This window comes from Tupaia chinensis, unplaced genomic scaffold, assembly GCF_000334495.1.
Source record: "Tupaia chinensis unplaced genomic scaffold, TupChi_1.0 Scaffold000067_1, whole genome shotgun sequence".
NCBI lineage: Eukaryota > Metazoa > Chordata > Mammalia > Scandentia > Tupaiidae > Tupaia > Tupaia belangeri.
This window is the reverse complement of record NW_006159526.1, coordinates 733,683-758,079: the sequence shown is the minus strand read 5'-3', so window position 1 is coordinate 758,079 and position 24,397 is coordinate 733,683. Positions and strand designations below refer to the sequence as shown.

At 50.3% G+C, this 24,397-nt stretch overlaps 1 protein-coding gene across 1 annotated transcript in view; it reads left to right on the top strand.

Moving 5' to 3' along the window:
- The window catches only part of GRIK5 (glutamate ionotropic receptor kainate type subunit 5), a 100,739-nt gene that overhangs the window by 25,403 nt on the left and 50,939 nt on the right, over positions 1–24,397 (top strand). Inside the window, 1 exon segment of the mRNA XM_027766722.1 lies at positions 11,245–11,448. Coding sequence (XP_027622523.1) covers positions 11,245–11,448 — 204 coding nt within the window.

Below are 24,397 nucleotides of genomic sequence, written 5' to 3'. Positions count from 1 at the left end.
CCCCGGGGGCCCCGCAGCTGTTCTGTGAGCTGGACCAGCTGATGGTGGTGGATACTGAGGTTAAGAGAGGGTTGCAGAGGCCCCTGAAGCAGAGCTGTTCCCTCAGCCCCTTGGGAACACCTCATCTGAAGTGGACCTTGTGTCCCTCTGGAGAAGAGCCAGTGAACCTGTTGCGGAGGGACAGATGGCTCACAGACGGGAAACCAGACACTTCAAAACAGTCTCACCGAGGGGCCCTGAGGGCTGGCCCGGGCTGGCCTGGCTCAGAGCAATTGGCACCTCTGTGTGTGGCCCTGGAGCCTCCTGGAGGTGGAAGAGATGGACTCCTTGGTGGGAGACAGGCAACAGAAGTCGGAGAAGACGTCACATCAGGAGAGCTGAGCGTGACCCAGGGGTTTCGAGTCTCTTTATCACGCCCCCTCCCCTCCTCCCCCGGGCCTGAAAATCCAAATTGCTTTTCTCTTCCTGGTGTTTTGTCTCCTCTCCATGGAATGGTTGATTCTTTCGTTCCTCCATCCCTCCGTATCAGTACTCCTGAAGCTGCCGTGCCAGGCCTTGCACGAAATGGAGAGGCATGGAAAGAAGTCACAGGTGCTCTTGAGTGGCACTAGGAGAGGTGATCCCAGTCGGACAGAAGAGCGGACCTGGATGCAATCATTCCCACTCAGGGTGATGAAGAGCTCCCAATGAGAGGGGGGACTGGCTCAGTTTCAGGAGGCCTGAGGAACGCTTCATGGAGGAGGTGGCATTCCCTGGCATTTTAGAAATTGTGTAGGAGGCCCAGCTGTGGTGGTGCACGTGACAGAGCCCTGCTGTCTGATACAGAGCCATATGGGAAGGCCCCGAGTTCAGTTCTGGATCGACTTGATCACACTGGTGCCCCTGCAGGTGCAATGGTGACCCCGGCTGGGAGGCTGCTGTGAGGGGAAGATTGTGACATGACAAGACCCTGTTCAGCTTCCCTGTCCCTCTCCCTTTCTCAGTCTCATGGAATAAATAAATTAAACTTAAAAAAAAAAAAGTGTGGGGCCAGCCAGTGGCATGGTGGTTAAAGCAGCTGAAGCCCACATGACCAAATGCATAGTTGGAATTCTGGACTAAGCAGCTTGAGAAACATGCCGGGCATGTGTGTGCCTGCTTGCCCAGAATCCTGAGAAGAGAATGGAGAAGGGATTGCAGCACAGTCATCCCCTCCAGGGGGTGCTTTCCTACCCCCTCCGCAGCAAACACACACACCCTATAGCAAATTTAAGAAAAGAAAAGAAAAAAGTACAGGAGTGGAATGCACCAAGCATGCCCCAGGCAGCAGGGGCAGAGGGGAGGTTTGCTACGCTGGATGGAGGCAGTGGTCTTGGTGTTTGGAATGGACATGCCTCATCCACTCACCAGCATTTTTTGCATGGGCTTCTGGGCATGGCCAGTGTCAGGCTCCTGGCCATTTGGGTTGAGTCAAACTGGCTGCCGGTGGCAAGAAGTGGGTCAGGGCTTGTCTGATTCTTGGTCTGTCTCCAGGCTTGGTACAGTGCCTGGCACCTAGCAGGCATGGAGGGAGGTAGTGAGTGATGGGACAGAGGTGGCCCAGCAGATGGAGAAGCGTCTCTGAAGGACTCGGTTGTGCTTATGCTTTATCCTGGAGGGAGCGTGTAGAGCAGGGAGGACAGGGACAGATCTGGATGTCAGGAGAGCTCAGGCCACGAAGGAAGCTGCTGGAAGGGGACATGGTCTAGGTGGAGAAGCAGGAGGGAGGCTGGTGTGGATATTAGGAAGCAGCGCAGAGCGTCGACAGTGGCACAGTGATACACGTGATGCTCTGCAAGGGTGACCATGTGGAAAGTTTTGGGTTCGCATCCAGAGACTTCCCTGAGAATGTGCCTTCCCAGGCACACACTTGCTCCTGACCTGGCTGGCTGAGAGTGGGAGTGGATTGCCGCATTGAGACCCTGTTACGTGGTGCTTTCTCTCTCTTTCTCTCTCTGTGTCTCTCTTACTTATGGAGGAAATAAATAGACTTAAAAAAAAGAAAAGAGGACTGGCCCCATGACCTGGTGGTTAAGGGAGCCGAATCTCACATGGCTGAGTGGTTCAAATCCTGGCCCTGGTGGCTTAAGAAACATGCTGTGAGCATTTGTATATGTGCTCCCAGTCTTTCCTAATAGGATGGAGAAATGGAAAGGGATTTGCAATGTGGCCGTGCCCTACTGGAGGGTGCTTTCTCCCTCTCTCTCTGACTGTCTCTGCAGAGCACATGGGCCTTCTGGCAGAATGAAACAAAACAAAACAAAAGGCAGTGCAGATGGGGCTAGATGGCTGAGCGACATGCCCCAGGGCTCCCAGCTAGAAGTGGTGGAGCCCCCTGGACTTGGCAGTGCCCACGTGCAGTCCTGTGCACCAGGTCGCCTTTATTCTGCTGCCCGGGCCTGCGTCCTGGGCCTGGCACGGCCATGCACACGCTGTGTGGCTGGAGCAGACCTCACCTTCCTGTCCCTGGTTTCCTCCTTTAAAGTGAGGGGATTGAAGTAGGCACAGTAAAGTGAGAGGTTGGGCTTTTATTATATTTTTTAAAAAAGAATTATTTTAATTAGGGCCAGCAGGTGGCATGGTGGTTAAGGATGCGAGATTCCCACATGGCTGACTGTGATTTGAGTCCCAGACCTGGCAGCTTGCTTTCTCACTTTCCCTCTCTCTCTCACACTCTGTCCTTCTCTGCTCAAATTTTAAAAATTCTTAAATTCTTCTTTTTAAAGAATTATTTTATTTAACTTTATTTATTTATTTTAATTTGACCAGAGAGGGACAGGGCAAGAGAGAGAGCAAGGGAAAGTAAGAAAGCAAGCCACCAGGTCTGGGATTCGAAACACAGTTGGCCATGAGGAAAACCAGAACCCTTAACTATCACGCCACCTGCTGGCCCTGGGATTTTATTATTTTTTAAAAATTTGCCAAAGGACTCCTGAACATGCCAGAGAGAGACAGAGAGGGAGAGGAAGAGAGCTCCTTCCAAATGGGGCATGGTCATGCCATAATCCCTTCTCCTTCATTGCTTCGCCCTGTTGGGATTTTGGGCATGTGCGTGCACACGCACATACACACACACACACACAGTGTGTTTTTCTTTTCTTTTTTAAAAGGTTTTTGGGATTTTTGGCATGCACGTACAGGTGCCCAGCTTAATTTCAAGCTGCCGTATCCAGGACTCGAACTGTGATTGGCCATGTGGGAATCCAGTGCCTTAACCACCATGCCACTTGCTGACCCCATCACAAAGGTAGTTTTATACAGTATTTTTGTATCACAGTATTTTGATTGCAATGTACCACATGAGATCAGTTGTGGAATTTTCCACTTGTGGTGTCATATTAGTGCTCAGAAAGTTCTGGACTGTGGAACATTTCAGACTTCAGAGTTTGGATTAGTAGTGCTCAGTCTGTAGAAATAGTCCTGCTAGGAACATTCTATTTCATGTCTTTCAGTGGGCCGGCATTTTTAAAAAGTATGTATGGAATTTATTTATTTTTTTTTCTTTATAGAGTGTGAGAGAGGGAAAAGAAGAGAGACAGAGCTAGGTGTTTTTGTCATGATCCTCTTGCTCCAGCCTCCCAATTAGCTATAATTATATGCACGCACAACCATAGCCATTGGTTCACATTGGCCAAGGAACCAAACCTGGGCCTCCTGTCTGGCTTCCAGTCTCCCAACTGGCAGTCTGGTCTATGTGCTAGGATTGTCTTAGCATTTCTTTTGGGTATATTCCCAGGAGTGGAATTGCTGGTTGGCAGGGTGCTTGTCTCAGCATTAATAGATACTGCCAGAGCGTTTCCCAAAGTGGTTGTTCCACTTTCATTCCTAGCAGCAGTAGATGAGTAAGAGCTTTCGCCAGTGGTGAGTGTATGAAGGTATCAACCATATAGAGGTTTTCATTTGCATTTTCCGGGAAGTTTATCATCTGAAATCTTCTTGTGGGAAGTTCCTACTCAAGTCTTTCTATTTAAAACACTTTATTTTTTTTTTTTTTTGAAAGAGAGAGATTTTTGCTATCGGGCACATGTACTTACCGAAGAGAGACAGAAAGACAGAAAGTAAGAAATCAAGAAATCATGACCAGGACCAGCAGTTGGCGTAATGGCTATGTCGCTGGACTCCCACGTAGTCGACTGCAGTTCGAGTCCCGGACCTGGTGGCTTAAAACTCACGCCGGGCACGTGTGCGTGCGTGCCCAAGATCCCCAGAGGAGAATGGAGGAGAAGGGATTGTGGTGTGGCCATCCCCCCTGGGGGGTGATTTCTCGCTTTCTGTCTCTCTGTCTGTCTCTGTCTGTCTAGCGAGCGCACGTGCCCTGTAGCCAAAACCTCTCAAAAAAAAAAAAAGAGAGAAAAAAAGAAAAAAAAGAAATCATGACCATGCTGCAATCCCTTCTCCTTTCAGGATTTTGGCCTGCATGCACATGTATCCGGCATGAATTTCACACCATCAGGTCTAGGATTCAAACCGTGGTCGTCCATGTGGGAGTCCAGTGCCTTAATACACTACACCGCCTGCTGGCCCCTATTTAAAGGCAGTTTAGTTGCTCTGTGAGTTACTCACACATGTTGGATACAAGTCCTTTGTCAGATATATGTGTCGCGGATGTTGTCTTCTCCTGCATGACTTACGTTTTCATTCTCAGTGGTTTCTTTTGATAAAAAGATTTTTAATTTTATAAAAGTTCATTTTACCAGATTTTATCCCCCTTTATGGTTAATACTTTTAGAATGAAGAGTTCTTTGCCTGAGATCAGCTCCATGGAAGCAGATCCCACATGGTGACTGTGGTCCACATCCCCAGTCTAGTCAGCCTGAAACACCCTAGGATCTGACAGGCTAGAGGCCTGGGAGTAAGGGAATCATGGCATGACCAGGCCCTGTGAGGGTGCTCCCCTTTCTCTCCCTCACTCTCTCTCTCATGTGTGTGTACATGTGCTCTATCACGGTTTCTCCCTCAGAAAATGGGCTAGCCTCATAGCGTAGTTGTTCAATGCTGTATAGAGGGAGGTGGAGCCCACATGGCCAATCGTGGTTCAAATCCTGCCCTGATGGCTTGAAAAACATGTAGGGTGCATGCGTATCCCCCAAATCCTAGGGATGGGGTTATGGAGGAGGGGGATTGTGGAATGGTCATGCCCCACTGGGTGTGCTTTCTCTCTTTCTCACCAAACAAAAAATCCTTTGCTTGTCCCAAGGTCATGAAGATAGTCTATTTGTTTTCTAAAACCTTAGTAATTTTACTTTTTACATTTAGATCCATAATCCACCTGGAACTGATTTTTATGGGAATTATGGCGGTCAGAAGTCAGAATACATTTTTTCCATATGGTTATTTAATTGAACAGCACCATTTATGGAAACAATCATTCTTTCCCCTTCACTGTGGTCTTACCTTTGTCATAAATCTATATCCATTTATGTATGGCTTTCTAAACCTTCCATTCTATAGTCTACATGTCTCTCTTTTCTCTAATATCACATTGCCTTGAATGGCATAGCTTTAAGTACGTGTCAATATTTGGTGGGGTACACTCTCCAGCTTTGATCTCTGAAGTTGCTTTAGCTCTTCCTGATTCATTCATTTGCATATACATTTAAATACCCGTTTTGGGGGGACCAGAAGTTGGTGTAATGGCCATGTTGCTGGACTCCCATGGAGTCGACTGCAGTTCGAGTCCCGGACCCAGTGGTTTAAACTCACACCAGGTGCGTGTGCATGCGTGCCCAAGATCCCGAGAGGAAAATGGAGGAGCAGAGATTATAGCATGGCCATCCACCCTGGGGGATGATTTCTCACTCTCTCTGTCTTTCTGGCGAGTGCACGCACCCTATACCAAAAACATCTCCAATAAATAAATAAATAAATAAATACCCTTTAAACAAAAAACAAAAAACTCATTACACCAAGAAAGGAACAGAAGTGAATACAAACCTAGGTGAAACGGAATTTGGAAAGGGTTCCTGGTTCTTCATTTCCTCTTCCCTGAGGCCACCATCCTTCCAGAAATGCCTCTGCATATGTAGGCCCATCCCCACTCTTTCACAAAGGGTTGCATACCGTACACGTTGTTCTGTAGCTTGTTTTTTTCTTCCTAATATATCTTATAGACCTTGCTATTTTAGCGGTTGCCTTGGATTCCTTTGTGACACTGATAATCTTTTTAACTTGTCCCAAACCCGGTTGTCTCTGCCTTTGCTCTCAGTGTAGCCGACGCTGCCTCGGCTCTCTTGGACCCGTCTTGTGTGTAGATGCACAGCCATCCGCAGGGTGAAGTCTTAGAATCCAACTTGGCAGCACCCTGCTGTCCGTCTGTAATGCTGGGTGTCCAGACAAAAGTCTCTTTGGAGAAGTCTAAATTCAAGGCTTCTTAAGGACCTTTCATTTCTGAGGGTTTGGGGCTCAAAGCTGAATCCTAGATCCTTGTTTTCAGATCTCAAGTTCTCCCAGGCCCCAGTCTCCGTTTCAGGCCCAAATTCTGAGACTTTGAACCCAAATTCTACAGTCTTTCTCTCTCTCTCTCTCTTTGCCAGAGGCTGTGTGCACTCTTCAGAGAGAGAGAGAGTGAGGAGGAAGAGAGAGAAAGCACCCCCTGCAACAAGGCATGGTCACACGGCAGTCCTTTCTCCATCTCTCCATCCTGTCAGAATTTGGGGTATGCATGCTTTTTCAAGCTGCCAGGGTCAAGATTTGAACCATGCAGTCAGCCCTTGACCACTAGTCTATGGAGCTGGCCCCCAAGTTCCTCAGTCTTGGATTTGGAGGTCAGCTTGGCTTGGTGGAAGGGACAAGGGAGGACACAGTGGCGGAGTCTGCTCTGCAGTCTCCCCTTCCCACTGCCCTGGGCCACTTTACCTCCCTGAGCTGCAGTGTTCCTACTCTGTGTAGCAGGAGGGCTGTATGGGAGTCTTCCGGCTCTAGCACTGGGTGCTCGTCTCTAGGATTCTCCAGCTTGGATACCTGACCTGGATCCCACCTCTGGCTTCTCCACGTCCTCTCTCTGACTTTGTCCACTTGTGCTCAGTCCAGCACGAGGTTCAAGAGCAGAACGTTGGAGTCAGATTGATGTGTCCTTCTCAGCCACTTCCTACTTCACTTCTCTGGACCTCAGTGTCCTCATCTCTAAAACAGAAGTAATAATACCGACCTCCCACGCTGACAGAAGAGCTGTCACACAGCAAACCCACAAGAAATGCTAGCTGCTGCCACTATTATTAGTATTATCTCACATTTCTGCTCCTAGTTCTACAATTTTGGATTTGGAAAGGCAGCTTGGTGGGGAGAGAGAAGCGTGGCTTTCTCCGTCTCATTGTCCCTAGCTGTGGGGTCCTACGTCCAGAGCCTGTGACAGGACCTGATCTCGTGGTAGACTTTTTTTTGGAGAGGTTTTTGCTGTAGGGCATGTGCACTCGCCAGACAGACAGACAGAGAGAGAAAGCGAGAAATTACCCCCCGGGGGGGATGCCCGGGCCACAATCCCTTCTCCTCCATTCTCCTCTCGGGATCTTGGGCACGCACACATACGTGCCCAGCATGAGGTTAAGCCACCGGGTCTGGGACTCAAACTGCAGTTGACTATGTGGGAGTCCAGCGACAGCCATTATGCCAACTACTGGTCCCTCTCATGGTAGATGTTTTTTTTTATTTTTTGGAGAGATTTTCACTAAAGGGCGCGTGCGCTTACCAGACAGAGAGAGACATAGAGACAGAAAGCGAGAAATCACCCCCCAGGGGGGATGGTCACGCCACAATCCCTTCTCCTCCATTCTCCTCTGGGGATCTTCGGCACACACACACACTTGCCCGGCGTGAGTTTTAAGCCACCGGGTCCGGGACGTGAACCGCAGTCGACTATGTGGGAGTCCAGCGACATAGCCATTACACTAACTACTGGTTCCCTCATGGTAGATTTTAACCTGTCACTGTGTAACAAACCACCTGAGTTCTCAGAGGCTGAAAACAATAGCAGGTTATCATTTTTTAAAGGATTCTGTGGGTCAGCTGAGCAGTTTTCAGCTCATCTCACCTGGGCTCACTGGCTGTACTCTGTGCTGGCTTGGCTGGGTGGGAGGGTTCAGCATGGCCACTGGCAGGGGGCTGTGCAACAGTGCAGTACAAAAACGTGGCACTCTACAAGGCCGACTCACATGAGAAGGTTCTGGGTTTATGTCTGGAGACCTCCCTGAGGGCACCATGATCCACGGCTGGTGGAGGGTGGAGCATGGCATCAGGACCCTGTTACACTACCTGTTTCTCTGTCTCTCGGTCATGGAAGAAATGAGTAAATACACTTTAAAACAATCAATGGCAGAACGGCCATTGATGCTGGCTGGTGGGCAGACACTCAGCGGGCTGTTGGCCAGCCACTCAGTTCACTCCTCCTCCAGGAGGTCTTAGATTTCTTGGCGTGGTGGTCCCAAGAACTTCTCTGAAGGCCGAGGGTCTGGAATTCACACAGCATCACTTCTGTAACATTTTGTTGGCTAAAGCAGGCCATCAGACCTGCTCAGACCCAGTGGGTGTGGAAATGGACTCCACCCATTAACGGGAGATGCAGCAAAATACTGTAGTCACGTCTACCACAGGGGTCAGTAATTACGTGCTGAACGAATGAGAGAGGTGACGGAGGTCACTTGAACTCCGTGAACTTTGGTGTCTACATGTGTAAAACGAATCTAATAATACCTCCCATGTAAGGCCACTGTGAGGAATTAAAGGATGCGGTGGAGAGATCACATCAGGACAGGTGCCCATGACACAGCACTGTGGATTCTGTGGACCTCATTACCAAAGCTCTTCCCCCTGGGTGTTTCCTGTGTCCTAAGTCCTTTTGTTCGTTAGGCCAAAGTGACACTATGAACACCTTTTAGACAACTTCGTCAAGACGAATCTCTTCTCTTTTTCTTCCTCCCTCCCTCCCTCCCTCCCTCCCTTCCTTCCTTCCTTCCTTCCTTTTTTAAGGTTTTTGCCATAGGGCACATGCAGTTGCGGGAGAGAGACAGTGAGAGGAAAAGTGAGAAATCACCTCCCAGAGGGAATGGCCACACTACAATCCCTTTTCCGTTTTCCTTTTGGGATTTTTGGGCATGCAAGCACATGCATCCAGCAGGATTTTTAAGCCACCAGTTCCAGGACTCAAATTGTGGTCAGCCATGTGGGAGTCCAGCGCCTTAGTCACCACACCACCTGCTGACCCCAGCCTCCCCTTTTCTTAAGTGTATTTATTTCATGAGAGTGACACAGGCATCCCCAGCAGGGTCTGCATGTCATGAGCTGCTTCAGCAGCCTGGATCACAGACGTGTGCTGTGCCCCTGGGTTGCAGATGTGTGCTGTGCCCCTGGATCACAGACGTGTGCCGTGCCCCTGGATTACAGACGTGTGCCGTGCCCCTGGGTTGCAGACGTGTGCTGTGCCCCTGGATCACAGATGTGTGCCATGCCCCTGGGTTGCAGACATGTGGTGTACCCCTGGCATTTACAGAGAGGCTCCAGGATATGAACCTGGGACCTTCCCACGTGGGCCCAGTTGGGTTACTGCTGTGCCACCGTCTCCACAGGGCTCCGAGCTTCCCTTTTATCCCCATCATCTTCATGTGTCTCCTCTCACTAGCACTTGGAATGTTCTTTCTGCTTTTATTTCTTTGGCACAATGGGGTTGGGGAAGTTTGTGTGAGATGCTCAGGCCTGTTTCCCTCATGGAGTTGGACTGGAGCTAAATCCTAGCTGGGGGGATCCTCTTTGATCAATGTAGCAAAAGGCTGTAGGCTAGAGCTTGCAAATGACAGGCGTGTTTGTTCGGCCTGCATAGCATTATTTTAAAAAAATCGATATTAGACAACATGGTGGTTAAAGTGCTGGACACCCACATAGCTGACCATGCTTCGAGTCCTGTTGCTTGAAAACCATGCCAGACATGTGTGTATACACTTTCCCTCTCTTTCTCTGTCGAGTGCATGCACTCTGTAACAAAAAACTATTTTTTTAGAATTATTTTATTTAACTTTATTTATTTATTCATTTATTTCTTTTAAATTTGACTAGAGAGGGACAGAGAAAGAGATAGAGAAAGTGAGAACCCAGGGCCAGCAGGTGGTTAAAGGTGCTGGGTTCTCACATGGCCAACCACAGTTTGAATATGGCAGCTTGCTTTCTCCCTCTCCCTTTCTCTCTCTGATCAAATTAAATAACAACAACAACAACGAATGGAATTAAATAAATAATTCTTTAAAAAAAAAAAAGTGAGAAAGCAAGCCACCAGGTCTGGGACTCAGACCACGATTGGCCACGTGGGTGTCCAGTGTCCTTTACCACGCCACCTGCTGGCTCTGCAAAAAAACTTAAAAAAAAAAGAAAAACTTACATTAATTGCTAACATTTATTTATTTATTCAAAAAATATTTTATTTTATTTATTCATTTACTTATTTTCATTTGACCAGAGAAAGACACACAGAGAGAAGGAAGGTGAGAAAGCAAGCCACCGAGTCTGGGACTTGAACCGTGGTCGACCATGTGGGAGTGTCTCGCGCCTTAACCTCCATACCTCCTACTGGCCCCAATTACTAACATTTATAAACAGATATTACAAAACTATCCAGGATTTCTGAATTCTCTTGAAATTGCACTACCTGGTCTCTCAGGCCTGTTTCCCTCATGGAGTTGGGCTGGAGCTAAAGCCTAGCTGGGGGGATCCTCTTTGATCCACTGGTGCTCATGAAGCTGGTTTGGTGAGTCACTGCTGGCTACGTTAAAGAGCGAAGTAGAACAGACCATAGATCCCAAGGGTGAGGACTGTTTTTATGAAATTAAGTCCAGTCATGTGCGTGCTTGTGTGGGGGCTGCAAGGTAAATGATCTCTTACTGTGGGTCGGAATGAAGAACTGGAAGGCCTCTGTTCCCGTCTGGTACAAGCTCTGTCCCACCTGATTCACTGTGCAGTTACCTCGTCCCTTGGAGGTGTTTGGCTGGTAAAGGTGAAAGTGGCTCCTTGCAGGCTCTGAGGGGCTGGTGGGATCCTGTGCCTTTGCCCTGGCCTTCAGGGCTTCTCCCTGCTCTGAGCATTTGCAACCATGAAAAGTACGCAGGGAGTCCGTGGTCCCTATGCCGAAGGCAGGTTCCCGATCTAGCTTTCTGGTCTAGGCCTTCGGGCCCCAGCCTGGGGTCTGGGCTCCTCGCCTCAGCACCCAGATGCCCAGTGTCTGATCCCTGTTCTCTTTTGCCCACCCAGGAGAACCCGTACGTCATGCGTCGGCCCAACTTCCAGGCCCTGTCTGGGAACGAGCGCTTTGAGGGCTTTTGCGTGGACATGCTGCGGGAGCTGGCCGAGCTGCTGCGCTTCCGCTACCGCCTGCGGCTGGTGGAGGATGGGCTGTACGGGGCACCCGAGCCCAACGGCTCCTGGACAGGCATGGTTGGCGAGCTCATCAACCGGGTACGGTGGGGCCTGGGCTGTGGGCCCAGCCAGTGAGGGAGGGTGGGCAGGCAGCCCATCGAGCCTCAGAACCAGCCTGGCCTGAGCTCGAGGAAGCGTTGTAGGTGTCCGCCCTCGCTGACCGTGCACCGCGTGCCTGTGCCTGGTGAGTGCATGGGGCGGGATGGGGAGGCGTGGCCGCACTTCACCTCCTCTGTCCTGCTCTGCCAGGTGCCCCCTTCAGGCCACTGTGGCTTTGTCAGTGCTCAAGGTTAGTGAGTGAATGGGGGCCAGCAGATGGCGTAGTAGTTAAGGTGCTGGACTCTCACCTGGCTGACCGCAATTCGAGTCCCAGACCTGGTGACTTGAAACTCAAGCCAGGCGTGTGTGCCCAAAATCCCGAGAGGATAATGGAGGAGAAGGGATTGGGGCCTGGCCACCCTCTGATGGGAACTGATTCCTCACTTTTTCTCTGTCTCTCCAGCGAGCGCATGTGCCCTGTAGCAAAAAAATCTCTATTTAAAAAAAGATTTGTTGAGTGAGTGAAAAACCATGTAGTGGGAATCTGACATAGGCCTGAGGTAGGTGAGGGAGGCTTCCTGGAGGAGGCTGGGCTGAAAGCAGAGATGGCACCTCATTGGTGGTCTCTATCCAGTACCTGCCAGGGAGGGCCTGGCACCATGGCGTCATCCAGGGCTGCCCGCTGAGATCACAAAGCCATTCCTTCAGTGGGTGTTTACTGAGCACCTACTACATGCCTTGCTCCTTGCTGGGCATTGGGTACAGCTGTGAGCACGGTGGACCTGAGCCCTGTCCCCAAGACTGTAGTCTCATCAGGGTGCAAGGAAGCAAATGGCCATAGCACAGGGCCGTCTGCATTGTGATGGGGCTCCTGACCCAGCTGGGGCCATCTGGAGAGGGCTTCCCAGAAGAGGTGACACCCAAACTGATTTCCAAAGGGCTCGAAGGAGTCAGGGCTTGGTGCTGCCTGGGGTGGGGTTGCAGGAGAGTGGACTCAGGTTTTCTTTCATGAAGGGAGCTGGGGGAGGCAAGGGGAACAGCACTGACAAGGCCAGGGGCTGGGAGTCAGTATAACGGAGGCAGGGTTTGGATGGAGGTGAGGAGGGGTGAGGCGGGGCGCGGGAGACGGTAGGCCAGGGCACAGTAGAGAGAGTGTTTGGAGTCAGGTCAACTTGGATTTGAATTCTAATTTGAGTCTGAATCTCGGTCTTGCCCTCTAAGGAGGGGACAGTAATACTCAAAGGGGAGGTATGGAGGGTTACAGGAAGCAGGGACATGTACTTACACCTGGCTTGTCAGAGAGAGGGGGACTGGTACGGAGTCCCTTTCTTCATTCCAGGTGGGAGAAACCACAAGGGCAAATGCCCAGAGGCAGGGCTGCACCATGGGAGGCAGACAGGCCCCATTAGGGCACACCCAGGGCTGGTGTGCAGGGCAGTCAGGCTGCCCTGACATTGGCTCAGTGCAGTCTCTCTTGTCTCTCCCATGCCAGAATTTTCTGCGTCTCAGCCCTTGAATGCCACCAGGGTAGACAGAGAAGGCCACTTGACTTGACAAGGACGTTTATCCCTTAGGGCGCTGATTTTCAAAAGTTATTTTGACAGCAGAACTCCCCCCCTCCCCCAATTGAAAGCTCCCTCAGAACCCTGGACAAAGGCAGAGGCTATGTACAGTCGAGGTGGGCTGGTCTCCCCACCCCACCCTATAGGCAGCCCTGAGGCACTGTCCTCTGATTTGAAAGCTTCTGCCCAGGTGGGTTTGAAGAAGTGGAAGAGGCCTCTGAACTGATGGGAGGTGGGGTCCAGAGCCTTGCTGGCCGCTTCCCTGTTTACAAGCCCCTCCTCAGTCACAGAGGCTCAGAAACTCCTTCACTGGACCCCTGGAGATAAACACGCTCCAGGGGAGTAGACCCCCAGCTGAAGTCACTGTTCGTTGGATTCCAGTTCACTCAACAAAGAAGCCTTCTGGAATAGTCCAAGAGCATAACCTGGGACTAGAGTTGGCCTTTGTGCCTGAGGGAGTGGGCTACCCTGGAAGGCGGGCGAGAGGATTCGGTGCCAGGAAAAGCTCAGCGCAGCGGCTGAGAGCCTTGGTGGCTGGTTGCTGTGTTTACAGTCCTGAGTCTTCCAGCCTGGGCTCTGCTGTGCACTTGCTGTGTGACTTGGGCACAGCACCTCACCTCCCTGCAACGGAGCTTCTTCAACTGGGAAGTCGGAGGGCGCAGCCCCGGTGTATAAGGTTGCTGTGAGCGTGAGATAGACCCTGGCGTGGACCTGTTCTCCATCCAGGTGGTATTCACAGAGCGCCTGCTGTCTGCCAGGCCCCGTGTGGTACCCTCGGGACGGAGGTGAAGGAGCCAGACTGGGCCTGGCTCTTACGCTCGCTCGAGTAGGTTAGCGTGTGGGCCCCAGCAGGAGGTTTTGAGCTACTTCAAGTGAATCTACCTGGGGGTTGGTGAGTCGGGGACAGGGCTGTGGGCGGCGGTGCTTACAGGATGACCAGCAAGGACAGCAGAGATAGTGGCCCGGGGAAGGGCTGGAGAGCACCAGGGCTCGGTGACCGCCTGCGGTGGGGAACGTGGGAGAGAGGACTCAGCTTTCTTTCGTGTCTGGCTTGGGCAGCTGGCGACGACGATGACATTTACCAAGAGAACACTGGAGGAGGAGCAGGCTGGAGTGCAGAGGAGGGGCGGGGGTTGGCGGGGGGGAGGCAAAGGCAGAGGCTATGTACAGTCGAGGTGGGCTGGTCTCCCCACCCCACCCTATAGGCAGCCCTGAGGCACTGTCCTCTGATTTGAAAGCTTCTGCCCAGGTGGGTTTGAAGAAGTGGAAGAGGCCTCTGAACTGATGGGAGGTGGGGTCCAGAGCCTTGCTGGCCGCTTCCCTGTTTACAAGCCCCTCCTCAGTCACAGAGGCTCAGAAACTCCTTCACTGGACCCCTGGAGATAAACACGCTCCAGGGGAGTAGACCCCCAGCTGAAGTCACTGTTCGTTGGATTCCAGTTCACTCAACAAAGAAGCCTTCTGGAATAGTCCAAGAGCATAACCTGGGACTAGAGTTGGCCTTTGTGCCTGAGGGAGTGGGCTACCCTGGAAGGCGGGCGAGAGGATTCGGTGCCAGGAAAAGCTCAGCGCAGCGGCTGAGAGCCTTGGTGGCTGGTTGCTGTGTTTACAGTCCTGAGTCTTCCAGCCTGGGCTCTGCTGTGCACTTGCTGTGTGACTTGGGCACAGCACCTCACCTCCCTGCAACGGAGCTTCTTCAACTGGGAAGTCGGAGGGCGCAGCCCCGGTGTATAAGGTTGCTGTGAGCGTGAGATAGACCCTGGCGTGGACCTGTTCTCCATCCAGGTGGTATTCACAGAGCGCCTGCTGTCTGCCAGGCCCCGTGTGGTACCCTCGGGACGGAGGTGAAGGAGCCAGACTGGGCCTGGCTCTTACGCTCGCTCGAGTAGGTTAGCGTGTGGGCCCCAGCAGGAGGTTTTGAGCTACTTCAAGTGAATCTACCTGGGGGTTGGTGAGTCGGGGACAGGGCTGTGGGCGGCGGTGCTTACAGGATGACCAGCAAGGACAGCAGAGATAGTGGCCCGGGGAAGGGCTGGAGAGCACCAGGGCTCGGTGACCGCCTGCGGTGGGGAACGTGGGAGAGAGGACTCAGCTTTCTTTCGTGTCTGGCTTGGGCAGCTGGCGACGACGATGACATTTACCAAGAGAACACTGGAGGAGGAGCAGGCTGGAGTGCAGAGGAGGGGCGGGGTTTGGCGGGGCTGAGTCCGAGCTGCCGGCTGGCAGCATCGTGGCAGCAGCAGTCCCGGTGGTTGTGTTGACTTCGCACCACGTGCCAGCAACTTTTCAAGTATTACTTAAATTAATTCTCATAACGATTCTTCCTGCCTTTCTGCCTCTGAGAGAATCTGGGAATCGCTCAGTGGCGAACGGACTTAGCCCCAGCTGACAGGGCCGCAGCCAGGCATGTCTGACCCAAGGCCCGTGCTTTCCAGACCTCCGGGACCCTGGGAAGCTGGAGTAATCAGGGCAGTGTTCACTGCTGTTGATCGCGTGCTCATGCCGTACCAGGCCTTGTCCAAGCTTCTGACTAGTCCTCACTCCTCGAACCCTGAGGGCCACCCCACAAGGCGGGGACTGGTATTAGCCCTGTTTTCTCAAATGCACAGAGCCAGGCACAAGGTACCACGTGCAGGCCACACAGCAGAGTGGAGGAGCCAAGGAAGGTACCCCAAAAGCTGGCCCTGAGCTGGTGAGTGACTTCCAGATGGAAGACAGCCCAGGGCTGGCATCTCCCCAGACAGCCCCTAGCCAGGCACAGGGCACCTTGGCCAGGCTCAAATTATGACTCATTTATTCCACCCAGTGGCCACTGGTGGAAGGAGCCTTTTCCTCCCTACTTGCCCTGCCCCTCGCAGCCTCCTGGCCTCAGTTCTCTCTGTGCCCCACTTTGTCCTCCAGCATGGTCTCTCTGTAGCGCATGTCTAACTCATCCCTCACTCCCTTGGGCTGTAACCTCTCAGGGCCCTCAGGACAGTCCGAGCCTTCTGGCCTTGCCCTCAACAGTAGAGCAGGTGTCTTAGGTCAGGGTCCTGAGAAGCAGACTCTGAGATTTACAGGCAGAAGGTGTTTCGGAGTACCCTAGAAACCCACCCCATGGGGGAGTAGAGGAAGCAGACTTGAGCTGAGGGGCCGAGCTGTGACATAGCTATAATTGTACCGCAGCATCCTTAGGCCTTCAAGGCAGTGACCCCTGAAGTAAGGGGCCAGGACTTTTATTTTTAAATTGCCAGAAGGCATATGCATTCACTAGAGAGAGTGAGAGAGAGCAAGAGCATGTGTGCACGAGAGAGAGCGCGTGCAGCTCCCGATAGGATGTGGCCACGCTACAATCCCTTCTCCACCTCTCCATCCCATCAGGATTTGGGCATGCGTGCACACAAACCCAGCATGTTTTCAAGCCACTGGGGCCAGGACTTGAGCTGCAGTTGACCGTCGGGGATCTGGCTCTCTTAACCACTGTGCTATGGAGTCAGCTCCCCCACATAAACCTTTTTAGTTTATTATGTGTGTCTCCTATGAATCAGAGAGACAGGGGCAGTGAGACAACCTCCTAACAGTGTCTTGGCACCAAGAGCTACCCCAAGCCTTAGCCGACCCCAGATCACAGGCATAGGTGTGCCTAGCGTACTCAGAAAGGTTATGAAGTTGGAACCTTCCCGTGTGGGTCAGCCTGGCAGAATATCACTTTTTTTGCTTGCTTACTTGATTGTTTCTGAAGGTTTTGGCTATAGGATGTATGCACTCACGGGAGAGGGAAAGTGAGCAGTCCCTTTTCCTTTCTCCTCCTGAGATTGTGGGGACACACACACACATGCCCAGCATGATTTTCAAGCCACCAGGTCCAGGACTTGAACTGTGGTCAGTCATGTGGGAATCCAACACTTGAACCACTAAGCAACCTGCTGGTCCCCAGAATGTCTCGTTTTAGCACTGGGCTACCATCTGGCCCTAGCCAGGCCTTTATATCCCCTGCCGACACGTCACTGGACATGGGCTGCCCCCAAGGAGGGTGAGTGGGCTGTTTTCTATGGACAGAGCTGAGAGCCATTAGCTACCAACGTCCCGGGCACCAGGGGCATTGACTGCCCTAATCCTGAAGGAGGATCTGGCGGCCTCTACGGTGTCCACCGTCGCAGTGCACTGTCAGGGGTCAGCCAGAGCCAGGTCCAGGTTCCCTGCAGCCCCACACGATCCCTGGAAAGCCGCTTACATCATCTCTCTGAACCTGAGTCTTGTCTTTTGAAGAGGGTCTGATCTGACTCCCTGACAGCGTTTTGAGGGTAATAAATAGAGAGCATTTGTGAAGAGCCTGGTGTACCCTGGCACACAGGTGGTCACTGCTGATGGTCATCTTCAGTGAGGTGGGATGGACAGGAGTGTAGTTAGAAGCACAGGCTTTGAAGTCGGACAGTCCTGGCTTCAGATTAGATTTATTCTTCACCTGCAGGCGGTGGCTGCCCCCTTTGAGTCTCAGTGCCCCACACAGTAGGAGAAAGACCCCTTACTTGGAGGACTAGCGCAAGGGACAAGTAAAATCACACAGGACACAGGTGTTGTCATGGCTAAGACAGTGCCCCTGGCCAGTGGCGCCTGCCCCTCACCCTGGCCTCTAGAACTGTGTCTCCTGCCTCTGCTGTCTCTAGCACAGAGACCCGCACGTAACGTGGGCCCAGTCAGTCAGCACTGAGTGAGTGAGAGCTTCCTTCTGTCAGGGGATCTGTCGAGATGCCGGCCCCAGCCTCCATCTAACGAGCATGCACATGCACGCGTGCGTGCGCGCGCACACACACACACACACACACACACACACACCCATACCAGTACAGTTTTTCTTCGGCTGAGCACATAGTGGCTGATTTCAACTTTCTTGCTTACCGTCCTCCTCCAACCCTGTCTCCTGGGGTTGCACCAGTTCGTCTAGATTGGCATTTTCAAACAGCATGTCATATTGGTCTTCTAATTTTTTTCCTCCTTGCGAAAAACACAGGTAGGCAGAGAAAAGGAATATAACTACATGGTACCTCTGTTTTATGCTTTAAATAGTTATCTCATTCCTAGTACAGAAGAATCCTAATTTTAAAAATATTACATTGTAATATTACATTGTATTGTGCTTCAGGTTATAAAACAGTATTCATATTAAGTATAATTCCGCTTATTTTATTTTTTCAAGTTTTTTTTTCTTTATTTACGAGAGAACACCTGTGCATGCACGTGATTCAGAGAGATAAGAGAGCTGGTCACCTTCCACAGGGCAGGGTCACACCGTGAACCCTTTCCTTTAGTCCCCTAGCTCACTGGATCTTGGGCACCGTGGGCATATCTGGTGTATATCAGGCTGTCTGAGCTAGGAATTCGAATCACAGTGGCCACGAAGGATCTAGCTTCTCTTGAGCAGCGTATCACTGTCGGGCCACAGAGCCGGCCCTATTTCTTATTTATTTCTTTCATGAGCGAAAGAGACAGAGAGATACCCTCAACAGGGTTTCCCACAACGATCCTCCTCCCACGCTTCCCAGCCAGCCAGGATCACAGGAGCACGTGGTCAGGTCAACACAGATGATCATGGTCAGGTCAACACATGGTCAGGTCAACACAGATCCAAACCTGGACCTCCTCGGTGGCCCGAGCATCCTGCACTGGTACTCTACTGCTCCTGCCGCAGTGCCTGGGCCAGTACGATTCTGTTTTGCACAAAATGTGTATATGCATCAAAAAATTGTAAGCATTTGTGCATACCATCAAAATTTTTTGTTGTTGTTTTGGAGAAGTTTTTGCTATAGAGTGCGTGCGCTCGCCAAAAAGACAAGAGAGACAAGAAAGATAGAAAGTGAGAAATCAACCTCTGGGGGGGCGGGGGTAGCCATGCCACAATCCCTTCTCCTCCATTCTCTTGGGATCTTGGGCACGCATTCACATACACCCAGCGTGAGTTTAAGCCACTGGATCCGGGACTCAAACGCGGCGACCACCATGAGAGTCCAGCGACATAGCCTTTACACCAACTGCCGGTCCCACCCATCAAATTTTTTTAAAAGAATTGTTTAATTTAATTTAATTATTAGTATCCTTCAAATTGACAAGAGAGAGAGGGAGGGAGAGTGAGAAGGCAAGCCGCCGGGTCCAAGACTCAAACCACGGTTGGCCATGTTGGGAGTCCAGCGTCTTAATTACCATGCTACCTGCCAGCCCCACCATCAAAAGTTTTTAAAAGCAATTTAAAAACCATCCAGGGTCAACCCTGGATTGTTGCTAGTAGTTAAGTCAACCAGATCTCATGGTTCAAATACCAGCTCCAGTGATTTGAAAAACACACCAGGTATGTGTGCATGTGCGCCCAAAATCCCAACAGGATGGAGAAATGGAAAAGGGATTGTGATGTGACCAGTGCCTTGTGAGGGCGTTCTTTCTCTCTCTCCCTGTGTCTCTCTTTTGTGAGCTCAAACAACCTCTGACAACTAAAAAAAATCCCGTTGGGGGCCAGTTGATAGCATAGTGATTACATTGCTGGACTCCCACATGTCTGATGGGGTTTGAGCACTGGATCCAGTAGCTGGGCACGTGTGCATAGGTGCCCAAGACCCTAGCAGGAGAATGGAGGAAAAGGGATTGTGGCGTGGTCATCCCCGCAGGGGGTGATTTCTCACTTTCCCTCTCACTGTCTGTTTCTGTGTCTCTCTCTTCAGCAAGCACACATTCCCAAATGCAAAAAAAAAAAAAAAAAAAAAACCCAAAAACAAACTTCTTTAAAAAAAAAATCCCTCTGTGGCCAGTAGGTGATTAAGGCGCTGGATTTCCACATGACCAGCTGTGGTTAGAGTCCGTACCTGAAACTTATGCTGGGCATGTGTACATTCATGCCCAAACTTCCAGGAGGAGAATGGATTATAGCATGGTCATCCTCCCTGAAGGAGGAAATTTTTCATTTTCACTCTCTCTGTCACTTTCCAGTGAGTGTATGTGACCTGTGGCAATGACCTTAAAAACAAAACAACAACAAAAACCCCACTTTACTTGATTACATATGTCATGCAAAGTGATAGACAATCACAGTATAATGCCAGCAGGTGGCATGGCAGTCAAGGTGTCTTGGTCTCACATGGCTGACAGTAAGTTCGAGTCCTAGACCTAACAGCCTGAAAATCACTCTGTGTGCATGTGCATGTATGTCCAAAATCCTGAGAGGAGAATGGAGGAGGAAGGATTATAGGATGACCATCCTCCTGGAGGGCAATTTCTAACTTCCCCTCTCTCTCTCTCCGTGTGTGTGTGTCTCTCTCCAGCAAGCACATGCACCCTACTGCAAAACTTAAAGAAAAAAAAAAAGTCAAACCATATGGATAGTATGAACACTGGATATGAATTATGGCCTCACACATCAGAGTGTGTGATGAGTATTGGGGTAAATTCCTCCAACTATACATTTTCTATAAATTCATTAATACATATGTGTATTTAAAATTTTGAGTTTTATTTTTGCAAAAATGGCATCCTGTTATACATACTGCAGTGCAGTTTGCTTTTTTTTTTTTTTTTTCACTTTTATCTTGGCCATCTTTCTGTTAGTATACATAGACCTGTTTTAAAACAGCTACATTTCGTCATTCACTTATTGAGTAACTATTTACTGAGCACCTACTAAAGTCCCTAAGGGGCAGCTGTGTGCAAAGCAGACTGCTTCTGTCCTGAAGTTGCTGTTCCAGTGGGGAAGCTGACAGTGAGTGTATCAGGTCAGGTGGTGGGAGCATTAAGCAGTGTGGGGCCAGATGGTGTGCAGTGGTAACACAGCACTCAGTCAAGGTCCTGGCTTTGCCTCCCGAGGCCTCTCTGCACAACTGCTTGTGACCCAGGCTGACTGAGGTCAGGGCTGGATCACAGTGCGAAGACCCTATTGGGTTGCTACACCCCCTACACCATGGAAGAAGAAGAAAATAACAACTAAAAATAAATCAATAAAGCAGTGTAAGGGCACAATAGGTGTTGGTGTGAGGGTGTTGTTTTGGACAAGGAGGTTGAGCAGCATTTGGGAAGAGACCTGAATGAGGCGAGGACAACCCTGAGAAGACCCATGAGGAAGGGCTTCAGAGGCGTTGTGCCTGTTTCCTTCTCATCTATATTCCCAGTACCTAGGGCAGTCTGACACCAGCTGGTGCTCAGTGAACTCAGGCTTGAATGGGCGGGTCTAGGGGAAGAGTGTTTTCTTGGTAGAGAGCCTGTAAGTGTAAAGCCATGAGGGGGCATGCTCAGGGCTCACTGGTGTGTCTAGGGAGTGAAGTGGGAGCTGACGTGGCTGAGGGGAGAAAGCAAGGGAGAGTAGGGGCCAGTGAGGTCTGAAAGCAAGGCCTAGATTACAGGGCTTTATAGATGTTGCTAAGGAGTTTGAATTTTTGTTGCTATTTATTGAGAGAGACCTGCAGGGGGTGCCCTATAGCAAAATTATGTTTTAAAAAAATTGTTTACTTCTTTAATGAGTGAGAGATAGAAAAAGAGAGGGACAGCATTCTCGAGAAATTTTTTTTTTTTAGGTTTTGCTATAGTGTGAGTGTGCTTTGCCAGAGAAAAGCATACAGAAAGAAAGAGAGAGAAGGGAAGTGACAAATCACACCCCTCCCCCCAGGAGGGATGGCCAGGCTGCAATCCCTTCTCTTCTATTCTCTCAAGAGTTTGGGTGTTCACATCGCCTGGCATTTTGTTTGTTTGTTTGGTTGGTTGGTTTTGGGTTTTTTTTTTTTTTTGGAGAGGTTTTTGCTATAGGGCGTGTGCGCTCACAGAGAGACAGAAAGAGACAGAGAGACGGAAAGCAGGAAATCACCCCCCAGGGGGGATGGTCACGCTGCAATTCCTTCTCCTCCATTCTCCTCTCGGGATCTTGGGCACGCACGCACACGCGCCCGGCGTGAGTTTTAAGCCACCGGGTCTGGGACTCGAACCGTGGTCGACTACGTGGGAGTCCAGCGACATAGCCATTACACTAACTGCTGGTCCCATGCCTGGCATGTTTTTCAAGCTGCCAGGTCTGAGACTTGAACTACTCATGTAGCCATGTGGGATCTAGCCAGTTTAACCACCATACCACCAGCTAGCCCGTCCAGAACAAAATCTTGATGTCACAGTCCATCCCCAGTCTCAGTTAGCCCTGGCTCATGGACATGCAGCTATACCGGGCATACTCAGAGAAGTCTCCAGACATGACCCAAAATTTTCCCATGTGGTTCAGCCTTGCAGATCATTTTGCCACCATCCAGTTTCCTGGATCTAATTGTTTTTTAAATAATTATTTTACTAAACTTTATTTATTTGTTTTAATTTAACTCTGCCCAGGGACAGAAAGAGAGAGAGAGAGAGAGAGATGACAAGCCGCCAAGTCCAGGACTCAAACCATGGTCAGCCATGTGGGAGTCCAGCACCCTTAACCACCACACCACCTGCTGGCCCCCCTGGATTTAATTTTTAAATCATTTAAAATGAGTGCTGCTTCCTTGAGAACTAACTACAGTGGGGTAAGAGTGGAAGCAGGATAGTCCATTCAGGAGGCCCCTAGAGGGTCTGGAAGGGGGAAGACGTTGGACTGGGCTTGAGCAGAAGCTTTGCCAGGCAACCTTCCAGATCGATGTGCGCAAGAAGGGGCAAGGAACCAGGTGTGACTGCGGGGTTTGGCCAGGGTGCTAGGTGACTGGGGAGGCTGGTTTCTGCCCTGGAGAGGACATGAGAGGAGCAGTCTGATGGGGTCAGGAAACAAGCATTCCCTCTGGACATTGATCTTTTCGAGGTGACTGAACTTCAAGTGGAGACGTACAGATTCCACTGTGTGGCTGAAGTGTGAATTATCTCACTCATCCGCTATTGATGAACGTTTGGTTGGGTTCCAGTTTTTGCTGGTGTACCCAATGCCGTGGTAAACTTGGCCTGTGGGCGAGTGGGCGTGTACTTGAGGGATACACTCCAAGAAGTGGAAGTGCTAGGTCAAAGGGTATGAATTTCTTTAAGTATATCCTGCCAAATGGCTGTTCAAAAAGGTTCCACCAATTTATATTCCCAACGAAAGTGCACAAGAATGTCAAACTGCCCACAGTCTTGCCAACAGTGGGTATTATCAATCTCTTAAAAAGAAATCTTTGCCAATCTGGAAGGCCAAAAATAATATCTTATTGTTTGAACCTAAACAGATTGTTACATGGCTATTAATTCCCTCATGGAGGTACTATAATTTACCCTTTTAAAAAAAAAGGCATATATATTTATTTATTCATGAACAAGAGAGAGACTGAGAGAGCACCCCCAACAGTCTTGATCCTCTGTAGCCTCAGGGAGGTCTTCAGATGCTCACCTGGGACCTTCATATGTGGGTCTGCCTTAAAAATGTGTGTTACTACAGTACCACTGTCTGACCCAGTATGTAATTTTTTTTTTAAGGTTTTTGCACATGAGCTCACTGGAGACAGACAGAGAGAGAAAGTGAAAAATCATCCTGGGATTTTCCACTTTCCTGCTGGGATTATAGGCATGCACGCACACACACCCACCGTGATTTTCAAGTCCCCAGGCATGGGACTCAAACCATGCTTGGCCATGTAGATACAGCACACTAACCACCATGGCACTTGCTGGCCCCTAACCGTTTTGTTTTTATTTTTGTTTTTAAGAGTTTTCACCATAGGGCACATGCGCTCGCCAGACAGACAGAGACAGAAAGCGAGAAATCACCCCCCAGGGGGGATGGCCACGCTGCAATCCCTTCTCCTCCATTTTCCTCTCAGGATCTTGGGCGCACACGCACATGCACCCGGCGTGAGTTTAAGCCACCGGGTCCGGGAAGCAAACCGCAGTCGACTACATGGGTATCCAGCGACATAACCATTACGCTAACTGCTGGTTCCCAACCTTTTTTTTTTTTTTAAGAGGTTTTTGCTATAGGGAGTGTGTGCTCACCAGACCGACAGACAGAAAGCAAGAAATCACCCCCAGGGGGGATGGCCACGCTGCAATCCCTTCTCCTCCATTCTCCTCTCAGGATTTTGGGCACAACACGCACACGTGCCCAGCGTGAGTTTAAGCCACCGGGTCCGGGACTCGAACCGCGGTCGACTACGTGGGAGTCCAGCAACATAGCCATTACGCTAACTGCTGGTCCCCCCAACCATTTTTTTAATAATAGTTGTTTTCAGGTATTTTTGTTGTTGTTGTGCTCTTATAAACTCTTAAGCCCTTTAAAGATCTTAAACATCTTTACTTATAAAAGCTTTGCCTACACTGCAGCTTATTAGGATCGATTCTCTGAAGAGAATGACTAAGTGAAAGAGGAAAGACCCTTTCATAGCTTTTGTCGTATATTGTTAGATCGCTTTCAAAAAGAGTACACTGGTTTCTTTTCCCTTTTTTTTTTT